General features: G+C 62.1%; 1 protein-coding gene across 1 annotated transcript in view; it reads left to right on the plus strand.

The window, feature by feature from the left end:
- Positions 1-16,036, plus strand: part of SPTBN5 (spectrin beta, non-erythrocytic 5) — a 45,305-nt gene that overhangs the window by 27,460 nt on the left and 1,809 nt on the right. The window contains 30 exon segments of the mRNA XM_034661713.1: positions 485-634; positions 757-948; positions 1,156-1,251; positions 2,661-2,776; positions 2,860-2,974; positions 3,747-3,860; positions 4,078-4,199; positions 4,465-4,627; positions 4,812-5,000; positions 5,248-5,325; positions 5,945-6,117; positions 7,835-7,925; positions 8,067-8,213; positions 8,756-8,893; positions 8,973-9,229; positions 9,405-9,591; positions 9,803-10,015; positions 10,446-10,642; positions 10,760-10,964; positions 11,245-11,439; positions 12,321-12,476; positions 12,705-12,922; positions 13,100-13,289; positions 13,505-13,681; positions 13,851-13,955; positions 14,281-14,421; positions 14,700-14,771; positions 15,260-15,346; positions 15,437-15,528; positions 15,672-15,757. Of these exon segments, the coding sequence (XP_034517604.1) occupies positions 485-634; positions 757-948; positions 1,156-1,251; positions 2,661-2,776; positions 2,860-2,974; positions 3,747-3,860; positions 4,078-4,199; positions 4,465-4,627; positions 4,812-5,000; positions 5,248-5,325; positions 5,945-6,117; positions 7,835-7,925; positions 8,067-8,213; positions 8,756-8,893; positions 8,973-9,229; positions 9,405-9,591; positions 9,803-10,015; positions 10,446-10,642; positions 10,760-10,964; positions 11,245-11,439; positions 12,321-12,476; positions 12,705-12,922; positions 13,100-13,289; positions 13,505-13,681; positions 13,851-13,955; positions 14,281-14,421; positions 14,700-14,771; positions 15,260-15,346; positions 15,437-15,528; positions 15,672-15,757 (4,462 nt within the window).

The raw sequence follows: 16,036 nt of genomic DNA on the forward strand, positions 1-16,036 counted from the left end.
CCACATTTTACAGTATACAGATGACCTTCACCTTCACGGCTCCTTTCAGGCCTCACCACACCCCTGTGATGAGGACACTGAAGTCTGGAAGGTTCAATGGCTTTCCCAGAGGCCTTGCTGGGACCCAGAACATTTGATTCAAAGACACTGTGACAGAGACCCTGCTGCTTCTTGAGCCCGTGAGGGCTAGGCCAGAGAGAAGCAGGGAGGCAGAGGGAGGGAGCCAAGTATCTAGGGACTGGGAGCCGGCCAGCCTTCCCCCACAGGCCCTACCACAGCCCTTCCCTGTGGCTGGGGGCTGGCAGGGCCTGGTGCGTGTGGCCTTGGTCTAGAAGCACTGGATCACATCTACCCAGCACTGCCTTGCCCAGCCCTGGGGGCCAGCAGTCCACCACCTGGGCACAGCTGAGAGTGAGTGTGTGGGACATCTCTGTGGCCTGAAGCAGCACCGGCATCATGGGATTCATGTCCCCACCCGCACCAGGCCCAGGACTGGATCGAGGAGCGAGTCCAGCAGCTGAAAGAGCCAGTCCCTCCTGGGGACCTGAAAGATAAGTTGAGGCTCCAGTGGAAACACCAGGCCTTCGAGGCAGAGGTCCAGGCCCATGAGGAGGTCATAACCTCTGTCACCAAGGTAGCAGCCAGGCCCTCAGCCCCAGTCCCCTCCCAACGTGTGGGCTCTCTGGTGGCCAAGGGGAAGGTTCTCGGACAGGGGGAGGGGCGACAGGCAAGATCTCCTGGTGTCCTGTCTCCCAGGACGGCGAGGCTCTCCTGGCACAGAGCCACCCTCAGGCAGGAGAGGTCTCCCAGAGGCTGCAGGTGCTGCGGGAACACTGGCGGAAGCTGAGGCAGGCGGTGGCGCTCCGGGGCCAGGACCTGGAGGACAGATGGAACTTCCTGGAGTTTCTGCAGAGAGCTGACCATGCAGAGGCCTGGATCCAGGAGATGGTGAGACCCAGCTGGGCAGGGGCCAAGCGGGGGTGGGGCTGCTGGGCTGAGAGATGGGGGCAAGGACGGGCCTGCAGCTCCCCAGGTGGGAGCCCCAGCGGGAAGTTCCCAAAGCCGCCCCCTGTCCCAACACTGCTGCAGGGGCTGGTGCCCTGGTGCTGGGGCTCAGAGCACCGCCCCCAGACCCTCACCCCTCGGCCTCCACAGGAGGTGATGGTGAACCTGGGCGACCTGGGCCAGGACCTTGAGCACTGTCTGCAGCTCCGCCGGCGGCTCCGCAGACTCCCAGGAGTCTGGGCCCAGGTAAGGGGGCCGTGCTGGGGGAGAGGCCAGTCAGCGTGTCCCCATGGGGGACAAAACTGCTCAGAACAGCCACCCAGCATGGGTGAGGGGCGGGCTCCCCCCGCAGCTCTGTGCTTGCTCCCTGCGCCGGCTTCAGCAGGCGCCCTCGTCTCACCAAGATTCTCCATCTTTAAAATGGGGATAACAGCCGCTCGTAGGTAAGGGGACAAGGACGTGTGGTGGCTGCACGAATCTATGCACGTGCTCTCCTGCAGAGAACTGTACCCCACACAGACGCCCACGTGCAGAGTATGCCTGTGCCGTCGAGTTCATAGTTACACGTCCGTTTCCTGGTTTCCATTGTGCGTCCCAGTTATGTAAGGTGTTACCCTCAGGGGGAGCTGGGGGAAGGGTACGTGGGGCTTCTCCATACTACTTTTGCAGTTTCCTGTGCATCTGTAATTCTTTCAAATTTTAAAAGAATGCATTCCTGCCTGGATGGAGTGGGTAATCCAGCCGTAAGCTGCAGCGGCCCGTAGCCCTCGTTCAGCTTCTTGACTTCTCACGCCACCCCCTCATGCACCCCTAAGATCTCTTTCTCCTCTGTGCAATAGACAAAAGAAATGGGACAAAGGTAGTCACAGTCTGGTGTTAGAGTCCAAACATGCTCCCCTCCTCCCTCCAGTGTAAGTATGTACGGTCTCTAAAAGCCTGCAGTGCTCACCCCGAGCCCCCCTTTGCTGACAGTGGAATTCCCAGCCTCGGTGGCAGGTGCTGTGGTAGAAGGAGCTCCAGAGAGACTCACCGAGCGGGGCTCAGACCCCGGCTCTGCCACACGTAAGCCATGGTAGCCTCTGACTCCACTCTGGCGTCTGTAGGAGAGAAAGCCCCTTCCCTGCCCAGCTCTACAGGACCCTTCCTAGGGAAGCACTTGGGAAATGTTAACAAGCTCTACGAATACTGGGGGCCGGACCCCTGCACTCCGTCCCACTGCCAGGGGCCCCACCCCATGGACCCGTAAGCCCCTCTCACCAAGCAGCCCCAGCCCAAGGACTCGCAGGGGTGCGGACCCTCCAACACCAAGAGACCCAAGCTCCCCATTTCATTCCACCGCTTGCTTTGCTCATCAGTTCTTATTCTCAGTTCTTATTCTTGCTTTCGTATCAATTGCTTTCTGGAGCAATTTAACTGTAAAGCTTCTGTTACTCGTGGCCTGTCCGGCCTGACCCAGAGCTGGTTTCCTAGCCTTAGAGATGGCGCTGCGGCTGCAGGCCGCTGGTGCGCCCAGCTCACCCCACCCAGCCTGGGGCACAGCTGCCCCCACTCCCCCGACACACTGCTCCCCACCCTCTCGCGGGCCCAGGCAGACCCTCCACGCGCTGATGGCTCGGGGTGGGTGTTGCTGGTGCCCTCACCCTTCACCCCTGCAGGACAGAGTGGAGGACACCCGCATCAGGAGCGTCAATGACTTGTCCATGAAGCTCGAGAACCTGGACCCTGAGCAAGTCAAGACCATCCACCAGCGGCGACAGCAGCTGGGCAGCAGGCCAGTCCCAGAGCGGGAGGCAGTGGGACTGGGAGAGGGGGCTGGGGTACACCTCCGACTCAGCCTTACACCCTTCTTGCCAGATGGAAGAGTTTCCATGGCAACCTACTCCGGTACCAGCAGCAGCTGGAAGGGGCCCTGGAGATACACACGTTGTCCCGAGAGCTGGATGATCTCACCGAGCGGATTGGGGAGAAGGTAAGCAGCAAAAGACTGTAGCAGCCAGGGGAGTGCGCTCACCCAGAGCCTCCCATGTGTCTCGCCCCTGGCCCCACTCTCCTCTTCAGCTGGGGTACTGGAGGCCGTTAGGGGTCCTTCAGGGCTGGCGAGATGGGTCTGCCAGGTGTTCTCGGGTTATCAACTCTGGGCCCCAGAAGCCCCCGTTACAGTCTTGGAGGCTGGCCCACCAGGCTTCTAGAAACACTGTGGGTCAAGAGGCCAGAACACTGTTTCCCCGTGCACTCTTCCCTCTGCTGTCCCTGAGCAAGCACACAGGAGCTTTGCCCCAGAGCGTGTCAGCAACCACAGGAAAACATGGGCTAAACACTGGCAGAGGGCACAGTGAGGAAGTTATCTGCCCCCCAAGAAGTCCATGCGACCCAGATGGTGCCCATGCTGGGCATGCAAGGGGCTCTTGCCTCACTGCTCTTACTCCTGCTCCCTGCCCCAGCCAGCCAGGCTTGGCTGGCTGTCTGTGCTCAGTTCCCCCCAAAGGAATGAGAGACCAATGAGACACGGTGTGTGGGGGCACCACCCCAAGATGACTGGGTCAGAAAAAACCATCCCCTGGTCTCCCCTGGGAATCGCCTCCTTCACAGAAGGAAGGGGCCTGTGGTCAGCGGAGGGCACGGGGAAGGGAATCAGGTGGGGTACTTACTTCTCACACAGAAACCCCATGGCTGGTGACCCCTCAGCAGGGAGCGGGCAGCCGGGGCGAAGGCGAAGCCAGTAACGCTGCCTTCCTTCCCAGGCCGCCCTGCTCCAGGCCCCGGACTATGGGAAGGATCTAGAGAGCGTGCAGAGGCTGATCCAGAAACACCAGGAGTTGGAGCAGGAAATGGGCCTCCTCCAGGCCCAGGTGGAGGTGTGCAGCTGGGTGTGGAGGTGGGCCCAGGCCCGGGGCATCTCCTCTGTGGGACGCTGGGGGGGCATACAGAGGGCAGGGGCCTTCAAGACCTCAGGAGCCTGCAGGCTCCATTCAGTGGTACACCCACGCAGGCGGCTGGGGGCCTCCTGCAGCCGGGGCTCCCCGAGTACCACCTACCTCCCTGCCCCGACCCTGAACCCAGTTTTCCCCACAGCTCCTAGAGCGGGAGGTGGGCCGCGTCTGCCAGAGAAGCCCTGGGACAGCCCGCAGCCTCGGCCGCAAGCAGCGGGAGGTGATGGCCAGCTGGCAGCAGCTCTGCGGCGGGGCCCAGAAGCGGTAGGAAGCCCTGTCCCCCTTTCCCCCCGCTGCCCTCACAGACTTAGTCCCTGTGGCCTCTCTGTCTCTCCGCTTCCCCTTGACCCTGGTCTCCCCTGAGAGCCTTTCTCCGTCCTTCAAATAACCACTGGTATTGTCCCCCTGTGAATTCCCAGCCCACGGGCCCTTCTCGGGCTCAGGGGATTCGGGGATGGAGAGCGCTGGTGGGTGTGGGGGGGACAGGGGCTCGGAGGCCCCAGGGCCAGCTGATGAGTGCTGTGGGCAGGAGGGAGGCACTGGAGGCCTCGCAGCGAGCGCAGAACCTGCAAGCCATGCTGCGGCACTGGTCGGCCTGGGCCCGGGGGCTGCGGGCAGAGATGGAGGCCCAAAGCGCCCCGCGCAGCCCCGCGGAGGCCCAGCGCAGGCTGGAGGAGCACCAGGAGCTCAAGGTGAGGGCCGGGACCCTGGGAGCTCACCTGTCTCTGCCCTGTTCCGACTTTCTCTTGGGCCCTTTCTCCCTCACCTGCCTCTGCCTCGTTCCTCTTGCATCCCGCCCACTCCGGGCGTTCCTGCGCCCTTTGCATGCACGGAGGGAGCCCCAGCCTCAGGGATCTGAGGCCAGTCTTGTGACAGGCCGAGCTGGAGTCGAGGACAGACAGCATCGACCTGGCCCGAAGCACCGGGCAGCGGCTGCTTGCAGCCGGGCACCCACCGACCCCCGACCTCCACCAGGCCCTGGCTGGCTTAGACCAGGAGCTGAACAGCCTGGAAGGGGCGTGGCAGGAGCACAAGCACCGGCTGCAGCAGGCCTTGGAGCTCCAGGTAGGCCGCCTCCATCCTGCCCCCACCTAACCCCACTGTCCCCTGGTCAAAGCCAAGCCCAGAGAGGCTGCTGTTCCAGGGGTTTCCCCAGCGCCCCGCTCGCCCGCAGCAAGCCTTGCCCACAGTGCACTCATTCTTTTGAGCCAGGGTCTTGGTCCCTGGTTTCTCCTCTGGCAGCTACAGATCACTCCACCTGCAGCAACGGCACCCTCTGTTTACTTCCATTTGCCTTTTCCTTTCTCGACAGCTGCTTCTGAGTTCTGTGGAGCAGATGGAAAGTTGGCTCTGCACCCAGGAGGCCTGCCCCGCCAGCGAGGGTCTGGGGGTAAGTGCCGACAGGGGGTTTACCAGTGCTGCCCGAGCTCCCCAGGCCCCGGGGGCCCCCCACCCACCACCACATCCATCACTGAAGTCTTCACCCATCCACGTCTGCCGTTCTTGTGCACCTGGGGCTCGGCCCCACAGGGAATGTCCTGGGAGCTTGGGGGGTGAGCTGCACCCTTTGACCCATTCTTGCCTCCTCCCCACAACTTCTCACCTCTGCCCTCCTCGCGTCCCTCCGCCGAGGTTTGCTCTCCCAGCCACTGTCCCAACCCCTGTGGCAGGCGAGCCTGACTCAGGGCAGACCTCAGAAAAATGGCGGGCTGGCTTGACCCGCGCTGACACAGTCTTACTGGAGTGCAGAGGAGGGGGGGTTCCTGTTACATGAAAAAGCTCTACCTTCCCTGAAAATTCTGGCACTGACCCTTATCCCCAGTACCTTCCCTGGTTAAGGGTCACTGTCCTAAAGCCAAATGCAGCCTTGAGAAATGAGAGGCATGTGTTTGGGCAGAGCACTCGTCATGTGGGTGAGTGTTGGGTGGCATGGCCGTCCGGGGGCAGGCGGATAGCTTGGGATGGGAAGGGCAGCCCGTGGACAGCAGTGGCTTCCCCGCTCCTGCCAGGACTCTCTGGCCGCTGTGGAGACCCTTCTGCAGAAGCACAGGGTCCTGGAGCAGGGCCTGGAGGCTCAGGCCGAAAAGATCAGCGCGCTGGCAGCCGCGGCCCGCAGCCTGCACGAGGGTGGGCACCCTGAGGCTCACGGTGCCCTGGGTCGGTGCCAGGCCATGCTCCTGAGGTACATCCGGCTCTGGGCTGCGGGCGGGAGGGCCAAGCTCACCAGCTTTTTCCAGGGGCTGAGGTCGATGCCAAGGCCCCGGCACTCCTGCCCGGCCCAGCGTGTGGCCACCCAGGGGAGATAAAAGGGAGTTTTCCTAAGAAGCGGATGCTGGGAAACTGAAGGACGGGCGGCCTCATGCAAGGGCCACACCGGGCCACAGTGGCCAAGTGTCCTGGCCGCCAGGGCCATGATGTTCTGAGCTCCTGTGCTGCCCCCTCATGGTGGGACTCGGGCAAATGCTTCACAGAGTTTCGGGTCCCTGAGGAGGGGGGTAACAATCCCTGCCTCGGGGTATTGGCAGATTGGGAAGGGACCCTTGGTGTCTTAGCATGGCGCCTGCCACTCGGGCAGGTTGGCACGTTTCTCATGCTCGTTTACATGAACTGGCACAGCTTACAAAACACCAGGCTCTGCCTTTTCTCCTCCTAAAAGCCCGTCTGGTTCAGCTACCTCATCCAGCTTCTCAGACTTTTAGATCAAGGCAGATTTGGCAAAAAGCTGGATCTCAGACTGGTGGGGGTCTCTGTCTTTCCCAGAGAGCCCCCTGGGGTCCACAGTGCTTGTCAGTCCTCGTGCGGGCACTCTGGCAGGGGTAGGACTAGGCCGTTCGCTTCTACTCCTTGCACGTTGGGACCCCCACCTGGCTACCAGGAGGTCTTTGATTGACAGATGACAAATGTTGGTTTGCTGGTTGGCTGCTGGTCAGCACCCTCCTCTCGTGACCCCCAGTCACTTTTGATGGTTTCTGGCAGGCCTGGCTGCCCCCAGGACAGTGCCATCCTGACCCCTCCCTTTGGGCTTCTGGCATGCTTGGGGGGAGGGGAGGTGTTTCCATTCCATCAAGCCTCACTGCTTCTCCACCCCGCCCACACCCTTTGGTAGCCCCAGCAGTGAGAGACAAGAGTTTCCCTTAACACCGCTGTGGAGACTATACGGATGTGGGCAGTGTTAGACTTTTGTTCCTATTTATTTTTTTAGATCACAGGTCTAATTTCTATTTTTGTGCATGCGGCAATGTATTTGATACGTTGGTGCAGGGATACGCACATATATAAGTCAGTAGACACACACACACACACGAATACATATATATTTGGGTGGGCGCGTGCTCAAAGTTCTCTCTAATAGCAGTGCATGATCCAAACAGTGGTTTGGACGCTGTACTTGGTTTGCTAGGGTGGCCATGACAAAATCCCACAGACTGACGGCCTCAACCCCAGAAACCAAGGTTTGGGTGCTGGAGGTCGAAGTCCTCAATCAAAACACAGGCAGGGTTGGTTTGTCCTAAGGCCCCTCTCCTTGGCTTGCGGACGGCCATCCTCCTCCCTCTTTATCTGGTCATCCCTGTGTGTGACACCTGACACAGTGGGTTAGGGGGCGCCCTGATGAGCTCATTTTAATGTAATTCTTTAAAACCCTATCTTCAAATACAGTCACATTGTGAGGTACTGGAGATGAGTTCAACCTAAGAATGTGGGGGGACACAATTCAGCCCCTAACAGGCACTAGCGAAGAGGGAGAGTAGAAGGTCTCTCCATTTCAAAGGGAACCCCCGAAGCCTGGTGTACTGGTCCAGAGAAGGGCTGTGGCCATGGGAAGGGTACGCACACAGCCCTGGAGCGGCTCCAGGTCTGGGGAGGAGACCTCAGGGCCCATGAGACGCTCCTTCTGGCAGGAAAGAGGCCCTGGTAGAGCGAGCCGGGACCCGTCGCCGCCAGCTAGAAGAGTTCCAGCAGCTGCGGACTTTCCTGCAGGATTCCTTCGAGGTTCCCCTTGGGTTGCGGTGTGGGTAGTGGTTGTGGGGAAGGAGCCACTCCAGGGAGAGCCCACCCTCTTGGGGCAGCCCAGAGGTTTGGGGGCAGGGGAGAGCCCGAGGCAGCTGAGCCTGGTCCTCTGCGTATGTCCAGGTGGCCACGTGGCTGAGGGAGAAGAACTCGGTGGCCCTGGAAGAGGGCTGGAGGGACCCCGCTCTGCTGCGGGCCCAGTTGTGGAAGCAGCAGAGTCTCCAGGCCGAGCTAGACGCAACTGTCCACCACCAACAAAGGCTGCAGATGGTGAGGCCCTGGGAGCCTTGGGACAGGCCTGCAGGCCAGAGCATGGGGAGACCCCGCAGAGCCCTGGCAAGGATGGTGGACATTCATCGAGTACTTTCTGTAGACAGGCACCATGCTGAGCACCCAAGGGTAGTGAGAAACAGTAGCTTTCCTGGGGCACCCACTCCAAATATAGTGCCTTTTCAAGAATCTTAAAGATAGCATTTTGATGAGAGTTTTTATAAAACCATTTTGGAAAGACATTAGGGGATGGAGAAGGCCACAGCAGGCAGTCCTGTGGGTAAAGGCGCCAAAGTGTAGCATCTTTTAAATTTACCCCCTCCCACCCAAAAGGGCAGGTCCTGACCCCAGGCTGGCTCCCTCTAATTTAAAGTGTCCTGCTAAAAATGTTTAACGTTTTCTTTCATTTGAACGAAATAACTGTTGTTATCTATGTTGTATGGATAAGGAAAATGAGCTCAGAGAGGCCCCACAGCTAGCATGCAGGCTGGTGGGTGGAGCCGGCAGGCCTAAGTCCTTGCGGGGTGCCCCTCTGGCTGTAGGAGGGGCAGAGGCTGCTGCAGGAGGGCCACCAGGCCTCAGAGACCATCCGGGAGCGGCTGCGGGAGCTGGGAGAGCTCTGGGACGAGCTGCAGGCCAACAGCCAGAGGAAGGCAGCCACACTGCGAGATGCTTGCAAGGTGGGCCCTGTGCACCGTGGAGCAGCTGGAGGGGCTGCCAGGCCTCTCCCCCTTGTGCCCACCTCACCTTCTGCCCCAGGCCCTGCATCTCCGGCGGAGTGTGGAGGAACTAGAGAGCTGGCTGGAGGCTCTGGAGGTCAAGCTGAGAGCCCCCGTGGAGGACCAGGACCAGCCTGGGCTGGACGAGCTCCTGGGGGCACAGGGAGAGCTGGAGGCAGCCGTGGCCGGGCAGGCCAGGCAGGCACAGTGGCTGCTGGGCCAGGCCCGGGTCCTCACAGGGGAAGGCCACTGCCTCACTCAGGACGTGGAAGCCCAGGCCCGGCAGCTGCTTCCGAGGTAGAGCTGCCATGTGCTCACTCCCTTCCCCCCCTGCCCTCCAGGGGGTCTCCTCGGGGCTGCCCCTACCCTCATGGTGAGGGGCATGGCGTGGGGGGGGCACTGGCTCACCGTCTGGCCCCAGCACTGCCGGCCACGGTCCCTGCCTGCCCTGTCCCCACCCCCACTGCCGCAGGTTTGAGAGCCTGCGGGAGCCCCTGCAGGAGCGCAGAGCAGCCCTGCAGGCCCGGAGCCGCCTCCTGGAGTTCTTCAGGGATGTTGATGAGGAGATGGCCTGGGTGCAGGAGAAGCTGCCTCTGGCCACCACCCAGGACTGCGGGCAGAGCCTGAGCGCCGTGCGACACCTGCAGGAGAAGCACCAGGTGTGGGCCCGCACCCCGCAACTCAGATGGAGCCCAAGGCTCAGTCAGCCAGTGGTGCTGGGAGCTCTGTGCCTCGGGGGGCTTTGGGGGCTCCCTGGGTTCTTTGTTGGCCATAAGGACAGGAAAGTCTTCGGGGGCAAATCCGTGGGACTGTAAGGCTTCCGCCACGACTCTGGGGTCCCCTGAGGAGAGTCTGCCTCCGCCTCCACAGAACCTGGAGCGTGAGATGAGTAGCCGCGAGGCTCTGACCCAGGCCGTGGTGGTCGCGGGACGCCAGCTGGTGCAGGCCGGGCACCTGGCGGCCGGCGGGGTGGCCACGCGGGTGCAGCAGCTGGAGAGCGCTGTGGGCTGCCTGCGCGCAGAGGCCACTCGGAGGCGGCTGCAGCTGCAGCAGGCCCGGGAGGCCCAGCAGTTCCTGACCGAGGTGAGGTGCTGCAGTGGGGCGGGGAGGGGGGGTGCTGGGCGTGACGAAACCCGGTGTTTGTGGGGCTCCCGGCTCTCTGTGTGTCTTCTGCCCCCTCCCCTAAGTGGTCTTCTTCCCCCGAGCTCTTCCTTCTGCAAGTTACCCAGATCACGGGCCTCTCCCTCGCTTCCGTGTTATTTTGTTTTGCTGTTTCTTCTGAACTGGTGGTTCTCAGTCATTGCTTTCCATCAAAAGGACCTGGAACCTTTAAGAAATGCGGATACTCACGTTCCATTCCAGAGCAAATCAGAATCTGTAGCGCTGAGGGCCAGGCACAGGGGGCGTCAAAGCTCCTGGGCCGGCTGGGTGCCGCCCTCCTGACCTCGAGGCCGTGCACTCCAAGCTGGGAGCCCTAGAGGCCCAGGGAAGCCTCTCCTCTCTGCCACCCCAGCTCCTGGAGGCAGAATCCTGGCTGGAAGAACGGGGCTGTGACCTGGACATCGAGGACAAGGGCCAGAGTGCCGAGGCCACGCGCGCCTTTCTGCGGCAGCTGGAGGCCACCAGGAGAGACCTAGAGGCGTTTCGCACACGAATTGAGAGGCTGCAGCAGACAGCAGCCGTCCTCGAGAGCAGGCAGAACCCAGAAAGGTCTGTGGGAGCCAGGCCCACACAGGGAGGCGCAGGGAGGGCTCTCCTTCAGAGGCACACAAGGCCGTTCCGGCCTAGAGGAGGAGGGCTTCAGCGGGGTTGCCCTTCTTGCCACAGCGCCAGGGTGCTGGCCCGGATGCGGGCGGTGAGGGAGGTGCATTCAGGGCTGCTGCAGAGGGCGGAAGGCAGGGGGCAAGGCTTGCGGGAACAGCTGAAGTTGCACCAGTTGGACCGGGAGGCCCTGCTCCTCGAAACCTGGCTGGCCAGCAAGGTGGCCACTGCTGAGTCCCAGGACCTCGGGCAGGACCTGGAGGCCGTCGAGGTGAGTCTCCCCTGAGCGAACCTGGGGCAGAGTGGACTGAGGCTGAGCCAGGACAAGGGGAAGTGTGGCTTTGGGCGGGGAGTCGAGGGCGTGAGCTGAAGGGAAGCACGTGGGCTCTGGGCAGATCCCTCTGGTGCTAGAGTCGGAGCTGAGGGACGTCAGCTCCCGCCTTGTCCAGTACCGATGAGGGGACTGTCAGATACTGCCCAGCCCTCTGCGAGCTGCAAGAGCGGCTGGATACCACCCCAGAGTGACCCTCCCCGGCGCTCTGTCCTCGCAGATGCTGGAAGAGAAGTTTGATGCTTTCAGAAGGGAAGTTCAGAGCCTGGGGCAGGCCAAGGTGCAGGCGCTGAGGGAGCTGGCAGGCTCCCTGGAACGGACAGCACCCAGGTGCGCTCTCCAGATTCAAGCCCAGAGGAGTCGCATCGAGGCCACTTGGGGGAGGCTGGACAGGGCAATAAAAGCCCGCACCCAGGTAAGTGCACCCAGGCCAGGCCAGGGGCAGCCAAGGGGCAGGAACATTTACGCCTTCTGCCTGAGTCAGGGACAAGCGGACCCACCAGGGGGAAGCCTGTAAGTGTGTGTGTATGAGCGCGAGTGTGAGTGTGTGTGTGCGCGCGGAGGGAGGTGGCTGCCTCTGATTCCCAGTACTAAGCAGATGGGGAGTCTTGAAACCTTGCACCCCCACTCCACCCCAGCTCTCTCCACCCCAGCTCTCTCCACCAGTTTGCTTCCCTGCTGGTACAGTTCACACCTCCAGGGAGAAACAGAAAGCAGGTCTGGCAGGCTTCCCAACCCTTGAAGCCTCCCCTAAATACAGGCCTCAGGTTTGCAGATAACACACCGTGTCAATCTCTCCTCAACCACAGGCACTTAACTGGCTCCTTCGCTGTGCCCCCTCACTCCTCGAACCTCCCCGTGCGGCAGATGGGCTCCGTGTTGCTCTCTGACCTGGGTTCTCGGCTGTAGCTGCTGGTTTCTATAAAAGCAGCCTGGACAGCCTCCTAAGCAGACTCTCCCCTCCCAGCCGGTCCTCCCAGAAACCAAGCTCCTCCCTCATGTGGACCCATCCCTTGCTGCCTCAGAGCCTGCATTTCTGGATTTCTTGTGATCTGTACACCAAAGGCCCTATCCTCACAGAATGCCCCCCCCCAAGGCCCTACCCTTTATCAGTAACGTCACACATTGAGCACCTGCCACATCTAGGACATTCTCTGTACCTGGTGGTCACAAACGAGTCACTGAGCCCCCTGGTCCTCATTATATAAAAGGAGGCGGCCCACGAGGCCCTGTCTCCAGAGAGCAAGGACCCTAGGAATGAGCTCAACCCAGAGCAGGCCCTCCTCTCTTTCCCAGAGCCTGGCCACAGCCCGGGAGGTGCAAGGCTTTGAGCAGGCAGCAGCGGAGCTCCAGGGCTGGATGCAGGAGAAGGCCGCCCTGGTGGTGAGAGACATCTGTGAGCACAGCCTGTCGTCAGTGCAGACCTTGCAGCAACAGCACAGGCGCCTGGAGGTGAAGGCCCATGCCCACAGTCTTCTGCAGCTGCTGGGTCGGGCCCCCCAGAGGGGAGACAGGAAGGCCCTCCCAGCTGGGGAGTGCTGCCCAGGCTGCAGAACAGAGTGGAGTTGGCTTGGGAAATTCTGGGAAACAGGACCCCCCAGAGAGGACCAGATGCTCCCCAAATGAGGGGCGTGCAGCGGGTTGCCGGGGCAGAGGCCTGATCTGGAATTCTGGTGGCAGTGGCACCTGGCAGCTGTGGAGAAGGAGGTGGCCCGGGTGCGCACAGAGGCCTGCCGACTGGGCCAGCTACACCCTGTGGCTTGGGAGGGCCTGTGCGAGCAGCTGGCCAAGGTGGAGGAGGCCTGGGCCGCCCTGGAAGTGAAGGCCCAGGAGCGGGGCCGGCAGCTGGAGCAGGCTGCCCGGGGCCACGCCTTCCTCGGCCGCTCTCGGGAACTGCTGTAGGTGGCATCCCGCCCTGATGTTGGCTCCACTTGGCCCTGTGGGGTGGGGGTCACCCAGCTCCTCGGGGGAGCCGGCCTCCCCTTCCCTGGGCACGCCGCATGCCCTGTCTCCCGCGGCTGCTCTCCCAGCCCTGACAGCAGCTTCGTCTCCCTGCCCGCCCCCCCCCCCACCAGAGCATGGGCTCAGGAGACGCAGGCTCTGGCTTCTTCCGAGGAGCTGGCCGCGGACGTGGTGGGGGCCGAGCGGCTCCTGGCGCAGCATGCAGAGCTGGGGCGAGAAATCGAGGAGCATTGCCTTCGTGCCCGGGAGCTGCAGCAGGAAGGGCAGCAGCTGGCTGACAGTGGCCACTTCATGTCCCCGGAGGTACGAGCACAACGGGGATGGAGCCCAACTTCCCAAGGCCTCGGAACCCCCAGCTGAAAGAGAAACCCTCAGGAGAAGGCAGGCAGGGAGCAAAGAGGGGGACAGGGAAGGGGAGGGTCTGGGCCTTGCCCGGACCCCTCTGCTGGGCACCCCAGCCCTGCCTTGCCTCAGTGCTTCTGCTTGAGTGTCTGACCATCTGCACCCCCTCCTACCAGGTGACAGGGTGTCTGCAGGAGCTAGAAGGGTGGCTGCGGGCACTCACCGAGGCCTGCACCCTCCGCCAGGAACGCTGCGAGGGGAACTGGGGTCTGCAGAAGCTGCGGGAGCAGCTGGACTGGGCCGAGGCCTGGCTGGCCTCCCGGGAGGGTCTACTGCTGGACCCCAACTGTGGGGTGAGCCCAGGCCCCGCCCATTAGCCAGCTGCACCCACTGGCAGCTGTGGCCAAGGGCCTGCTGTTCCTCTGCTCCCTGACGCACTAAACCGGGTCGTGAACTGCAAGGGGAGGCTCTCAGCACCCTTAGGAGCTGGGCCTCACCCTGGCTTGGCTTGGCTCTCCCCAGGACACTGTGTCCGATGTGGAGTGGCTGCTCTGCAGACACCAGGACTTAGAGAAGTTGCTGGCAGCCCAGGAAGAGAAGTTTGCCCAACTGCAGAGGAAGGCAGGGGTGAGCAGAGGCTGGGCGAGGGTTCACCAAACAGCTAGAGGCCTGGGGGCTGGGGGTGGGAGCAGCCTGAGAACTGAGCCCACATCTGAGCCCCCGGGAAAACCCTGTTCTTTGCCTGGCCAGCTGCAGGGCCCCGTCACCCCCTCATCCAGGTAGGCTGGAGCCCCACCGTGGACTAGGATGACAGGGGAGTCTCTTAGCAAGCTGAAGTAGAGACAGATGAAGAGCCACGAGGAGACAGGGATTCTCTTAGGGTGAAGGGATTCCGGAAGGAGAGGCTGGGGCATGGAGCCCTGACCTGGCTCACCTTACTCCCCTCTCCAAGGTGGAGCAGAATTTGCCACAGCAGGGGCCAGGGCTGAAATCTGGGAGTGCTGGCCACAGGCTCACCCCCCTCCAGCAGAGGCCCTTTGGAAGCCGGTGGCCAGGAGTACAGCTGGCTGAGACAAGGGACCTGCAGCCAGGTGTCCCCGTCGGGCGGCACATACCCTCCGCCTCTATTGTCTCCCTGGAGCGTGCAGCCAGGCAGCAGGAGCCCGGTGGGGCTGGGGCCTCGGGGGTAAAGCCCAGACCCTGGAGCCAGGGCTGAGGCCTGCCGGGGGCCGGAGGGGGGTGGCACTGGGCATAGGAGCTGAGAGTCCTCAGGAATGAAGTGGTCAAGAGGCGTAGATTCCTGCCCCACCTTTCAGAGGGGGCCTGTCCTCTGTTGCTGGATGTTCCCTGGGCCCCATCTTGCCCTTTCAGGATGCAAAGGGTGCCCGCACCACGGAGGGATTCTTGGAGCTCCAGCAGCAGCTCCTGCCTGCAGGGACCCTGGTAAGTAGGAGGGTCGTTCTCCAGGCAGCTCCCCTCCACAGAGGCGCTTGGGCTCAGAGGGGCGCCGGGGCCTGGCATCCTGATGTTATGGTGGATAACACACCCCATTCTTAAGACAGTTTCATTCTTTTTTATTATTTAAGTAATCTCTACACCCAGCGTGGGGCTCAAACTCACAACCCCGAGATGGGAGAGTCACACACTACTGAGCCCGCTGGGCGCCCCAGGACAGCTTCATTCTTAAGCTACCTCACAGCTGCGGCCCCCGCCCCGGTGGGGGGTGGGACCCTCTTCCTCCTCTTCCTCCTCTTCCTCCTCTTCCTGGTTTCCCGGCACATCATTCCCTGGCTCTCTCTTCCCCATGGACTCCTTGGGCCCGTCCAGGACTTGGCCTGGGAGCCTCTGGAGACACACAGGTCATCACAAGGCCAGGCTGCAGCCTCCCCTCCACGCCCAGCTGGTGCAGCCTCCCTGCCTTCTCTCTACAGCCCTGCTCCAGCCCCTGGGATGGCTGCCACGGGACCTTGGGAGGCAGCTCCCTGAGCCTCTTCCAGGACAAGAGGACAGCAGCAGAGGTACTGGGCAGTGCAATATGGGGGAGGCAGAGGACAGGCCCACGGGGAAGAAAGGACATGGCCATGGTGACCCCTCTTCTCTCTTCTCAGAATATGGCCCCAGTGGCCTCCCTTGACGTCAGAAGAGCCCAGTACGAGAGCCCGGGGCACCAGCATGGCAGGAAACACGCTTTCTCCGTAAGGTGAGGGCCAGGTAGGGAGAGAGACAACAGCCCCAGGACATACTGACCCAGCAGGCACGGCATCCCAAGAGCAGCCAAGGGGCTGGAAGCAGGGGTCCCCCATAGGGGAGGCAACGTTTTGACCATGGCTCTCCGGGTGGCAGGCTGAGCAGCGCGGTGGAGACCGTGTGCGCAGCCCCAGCGGAAGGGCGGGCTGAGAGCTGGCATCGAGCCCTGAGCAGCTCAGCCGGTAAGCACCGGGGGAACCTGGGGAGGGACTTGGGTTACTGAGTCCCTGGGCCCCCAGCTGCTATTTCACGCCTCCTCAGAAGTGCCACATCTACCTCTCCAGCCTCAGAGATAAGCGGGACTTAGCGTCTTCTGAGAGAATTGAAGGTCCAGAAAGGGTAAACCACTTGCCGAAGATCACAGAGCTAATTAGTACCAGAGGGAGGCCCGGGCCTGCCCCCTGGCTGCCTCCTGGCCGTGTTCCACGCCCTTTGCCTCTGGCCTGCCTGCGTGCTCCTAG

Source organism: Ailuropoda melanoleuca, chromosome 5 (genome assembly GCF_002007445.2).
Source record: "Ailuropoda melanoleuca isolate Jingjing chromosome 5, ASM200744v2, whole genome shotgun sequence".
NCBI lineage: Eukaryota > Metazoa > Chordata > Mammalia > Carnivora > Ursidae > Ailuropoda > Ailuropoda melanoleuca.